The sequence below is a fragment of the Hipposideros armiger genome, unplaced genomic scaffold (assembly GCF_001890085.2).
Source record: "Hipposideros armiger isolate ML-2016 unplaced genomic scaffold, ASM189008v1 scaffold_126, whole genome shotgun sequence".
Classification (NCBI taxonomy): Eukaryota; Metazoa; Chordata; class Mammalia; order Chiroptera; family Hipposideridae; genus Hipposideros; species Hipposideros armiger.
In genome coordinates this window covers 1,698,776-1,703,699 of record NW_017731476.1, presented here as the reverse complement: position 1 = coordinate 1,703,699, position 4,924 = coordinate 1,698,776, and the positions used below count along the sequence as shown (strand labels likewise).

At 46.2% G+C, this 4,924-nt stretch overlaps 1 protein-coding gene across 2 annotated transcripts in view; it reads right to left on the bottom strand.

Moving 5' to 3' along the window:
• The window catches only part of FAM234A (family with sequence similarity 234 member A), a 36,874-nt gene that overhangs the window by 10,539 nt on the left and 21,411 nt on the right, over positions 1–4,924 (bottom strand). For both annotated transcript variants that reach the window (XM_019648658.1, XM_019648659.1), the window contains exon 2: positions 2,335–2,635. In XM_019648658.1, coding sequence (XP_019504203.1) covers positions 2,335–2,602 — 268 coding nt within the window. In that variant the 5' untranslated portion in view covers positions 2,603–2,635. The remainder of the gene's footprint in view (positions 1–2,334; positions 2,636–4,924) is intronic.

The window sequence follows — 4,924 nt, the reverse complement described above, 5'->3', positions numbered from 1 at the left end:
AAAAAAAAAAAAAAAGTTGAACACTGAGTTACCATATGATCCAGCAATTCCACTTCTAGGTATAAACCCAAAAGAAATGAAAACAGAGACTCACAGAAAAACTTGTAAGAAATATTCACAGCTTCATTATTCATAACAACCCAAATGTCCATCAACCGATGAATGGATAAGCCAAATATGGGAATTCCATACCATGGAATATGATTTGACCAGATGAGGAATGAGTCACAACACACTCCAACATGGATGAGCCTTGAAAATATCTGTGCTCAGTAAAATAATCCGGACCCAGAAGGTCACATGTGGTATAACTTCATGTATATGAAACATTCAGAACAGGCAAATCCATAGTGGCAGAAAGTAGACTAATGTTTGCCAGGGACTGGGGGAGGGAGACATGGGGAGTGGCTGCTAATGGGTACAGGGTTTCCTTTTGGGGTGACAAAAATGGTGGTGATGGTTGCAAAAACATTGTGAATGGACTAAATGTCACGAATGGCAAGTGTTATGTCATATATATTTTACCATAATTAAAAACAATGACCAAACAAATCTGTGTAGATTCCCCTTCGAGCTGAGACATACGTTTTAACATCTTGGGAGGCAGAAAAGGTGTGTCTGTCAAAGGTAATGAGTTTACCACAGGAAAAGCAAACAGTGACTCATGGCTAGGGACCTCCCTAAACCCAAGCACCTGATATGGGTGAGGTGCAGGCTGTCTGCTGGTGAAGGATCAGCAACGGGACCTGGGACCGAGCTTGACCAATCAGAGAGCCGCTTACTCAGCAAATCTGACCACTAAGTCCCCATTAGATGTTTGAAATATTCCAAACATAAATTCCTGTGCAGCGACGTCCTCCACAACCAGACAGAAGAACAAAAAGACAGCAACTTGTCTGTTCCCCTTCCCCGATTCACCAATAAAAGAAAAGAAAAAAAAAAGAAAAAAAATTCCTTTGACAAAGGAAGGAAAACTTACTTTGAAGTTTTCAAAGAAATCAGAATGCTAAAATTATTGATTTTAAAAGCTCTATCTTTAAAGTTCTCTTCAGATCTGTAAAATGTTGGGCAAGGGGCGGCTGGTTAGCTCAAGTGGTTAGAGCACAGTGCTCTTAACAACAGAGTTGGCGATTCGATCCCCTCATGGGCCAAGGAGCTGGGCCCTCCACAACTAGATTGAAACAACTATTTAACTTGGAGCTGATGGGTCATGGAAAAACACACTGTTCCCCAATAAAATTTCTTAAAAAAAAAATGTGATTAGAAATGCCGCTGTTCTCCAGACATTAGGAGATCTCCATTGTCTCACTGGCTTCTTCCTTTCTAGTTAAAAGAACTCCAACTCCTTGGAGTTGCCCAAGGAGTCAAGGGGTCTACATTTGAGATCCTTAGAACCTGAACTTCATTAAGGAACATACACTCTTTGCATTGAAAGTTCCTTAAAAGTCTTCAGTGAAGTCTTGCAACCTCCCACCCCTTTAGGAATATCCTCTATAACGGGGCTTCACAAAGAATGGTTCCCATACCACTGGTGGAATGCAACATCATTTAGGTGGTACATAAATGAACATTTTAATTTCAATAGTTATATATATAAAAAANCCTACCCCCACCCTCACCCCCCCAGCGATCCATTGTTCACAATCTTAGCTGTAGAGGCACAGCTCACTGGCCCTCATGTGGGAATCTAACCAGCAACCCTGTTGTCCAGAGCTTGTGCTCTAACCAACTGAGCTATCTGACCGCCCCTGGTAATGATTTTTTTTTTGATACGACAAGAAAAGCATGGACAGCTCTAAGAAAGAAGTGGGGTGTCCAGAGAAAGGCCGACTCTGTTGCTTTTTACCAAGGCCAAGATTCTAGGCTGCCAATTTTACAAGACAAATAAACGCATGCTTTACGCTAGCTAAGCTCATTACAATGGTAGCTGGAGCCCTTCAGGAAGGTTAAACAACAAAATCGACTGCATATTTTTCACATTTCATGACAGCCTTCTCTGTACCTTTTCTGCCGGTTACTCTGTTTTATTATTATCATTATTATTATTATTTTTTAACTCAGAAAAGTAACCAGAAGGGCTTTTCTTTACTGACTCAACCCATCTTTTCTAACATAGAAAAATGGGCCCCTATTCGCCCATGGCAGTCCTTCCAATTTTACTGAGGCTGTGGCACCCCTAAAATTCCAGGACACCCGTGGACATAGAATCGGCAGCCACTTTAGGCTGATCCACTGTCAAAGAAAACTCCAGATTCAGGGACACACATGCCACCCCCACCACCCATCCCAAAGAGAGAGTGGTTGGAATGTCACTGGGGGGAGGGTGGAGCACACCTGTCGTGTTGTAATCGATCCTCCATGACCCCTGTGACGCTGGTCGCTCGGGACACGGGATGATGAAGGAAATCACAAACACCACCAAGAGGCAGATAAACAGCGAGAGGAAAAACACTGCCGTCCGGCATCGGGAGAGGCGGGACTGCACAGGCGTGCTTCTCAAGTTATCTTCTTTTTTCGCGAGGTTTTCCTGATTCTCCTGCAATTTCCTGTCTTCGTTCTTCAAGGGGTGGATTTCGGCTTCTAAGTCCTTGCTGTCCATCATTATGTGCACATCCCAAAGTTTACCTCCTGGTCACTGCATCAATAAAACAAGAGACCGTCAAAAGCTGCAACACATGTCGCTGTCGTTCTCAGCATCATAGGAACATGGCTGCAGTGGTGACTGTGGGCCATCCGCCCAAGAAATAAAAGCAAAATAAATGGTTAGGGTTTCACAGTGCACTTAAGAAACAAAATTGGTGTTTAATTCAGAAAGGCAAAGATCATGGAGAGCCAGCATGGGACATTTTTTTTTTTTAAATATTTTAGGGATATAGATAGAACTGGCATTCTGGTCAGAGGTTGGGACTAGGAGAGATTTTTTTTTTTTAAGATTTTATTGGGGGACTGGGGGAGGGGAACACGCTGGGGAATCAGGAGAAGGGGAACAGACAAGTAGCTGTCCTTTTGTTCTTCAGTCTAGTTGTAGAGGACGTTGCTTCACTGGCCCATGTTGGTATTATCATTGTGCTCTTCCCGGCTGAGGCAGATTGGTCGCCGGCCTCTGGATGGCCACTCACAGCAGCTCTTGGCAGCTCACACTTGCTGCCGGCCACTCACGCTGGCTGCTGGCCACACACGGTAGCTTATGGCAGCCCACTGCAGCAGGGGCTGCAGCCTACGCCGTCACCGGCGACTCATGGCAGTCCAGCTCCAGGTGGAGCTGTTGTTCACCATCTTAGCTGTAGAGGGCAGTGTCACTGGTCCTCATGTGAGATCTGAACCGGGGCCCTGCTGCTCAGAGCTGGCGTCCCAAGCCAGCTCTTAAGCAACGCGCCACTTGGCCGGCCCGCACGGGACGTATTTTTATCCTAACACACTGGTGTCCCCTGCCCACTGACCCTGGGACAAGCCGAGGGAGCTGCAGGTCAGTGCTAGGCTGGGGCTGATAACAAGCCCGCACACTAATAATTAACTGGGCCCTGTCGGCTCATAGGCTGGACACCTCTGACCAGCCCTCTGCCAGCTTGAAGTACAGAGGGAAAGCGTAGCCTGGGTGGAACGCCCTAGAGGGTCACGGATCCCTAGTGAAAAGTGTCATGAGTGAAGGGCGGCTCTGCAGCCCTGACCTTGCTCCTGACTCACTGTGTGACCTGGGCAGCTACTTGATTTGCCTCCGCCCAGTTTCCTTATCTGTAAAAGGAAATAATATGTGCCTCAAAAGACTGTTAAGGGTTAAGTGAGTAAGTGAATAGAAAGCAATTATAACAGTATCTGAGACATAGGGAGCACTCAAACGCTAGCCAATGATTATTAACAACAAGATTAAATATGTTAGAAGGCCCATGGAGGAGGGAAGTGGACAGCTGCGTGGATGAGTACAGGAGCTGTGCACAATTTCTGAGCCTTTACAGGAGAGAGCACGCTCTCTCTTGCCCTACCCCCTTCCTGTGTTTGGACGGTGGACCGTGGGTGGGTGTGGGGAAGAAGCCTGGAGCAGCTATCTTGGAAAATAAGACGGAAAAAACTTTTGAAGACAATGAAGCCACAGGACAGAATGAGCGTGGGTCCCTGGTAGCTGGAAACCACCACCATCCATCCTTGAGTTCTTTATACTATTATACGAGAAAGAAACAAACCTCTATCTCGTGTAAGGCAGATGCTTATTGTTTTGATCCTTTTAAAACATTCAAACCACTGTCCACATTAACCAGAGAGAATGGAAGGGATCATATGGGTTGGAATTATAATCCTCATCTACCTGAAGAGGAAGTCAATGACTCAAAATGGGTACATGAGGCTATGCCAGCGGTTAAATGGAGGTAAAACCCAGAAGAAACAGCAGAAAGTGACTCTCTAGGAATGTGTTAAAGGAGGACAGAAAGAGACAAAAGGCTAATGTTTTTAATATAAACATTTTACTTTCTGACTCTACCTGTTATTCTGTAATTATTTAATAAAACCATTCATTTTAAAACCTGTGTATATACTCATTTTTTTAAAAAAAGATTTTATTGGGAAATTAGAGGAGGGGAACAGCACTGGGGAATCGGGGAAGGGGAACAGACAAGTTGCTGTCCTTTTGTTCTTCAGTCTAGTTGTGGCGGATGTCGCTCCACTGGCCCATGTTGGCACCATCATTATGCTCTTCCCGGGTGAGGCAGACCAGTCGCCGGCCCCCGGACAGCCACTCATGTCGACTCACGGCAGCCCACGCCGGCTGCCAGCTGCTCACGCCGGCTGCCGGCCACACACGGTATCCCACGGCAGCCCACTGCAGCCTACGCCGTCACTGGCGACTCATGGCAGCCCAGCTCCAGGTCGGGCTGTTGTTCACCATCTTAGCCGCAGAGGGCAGTGTCACTGGCCCTCATATGTGGGATCC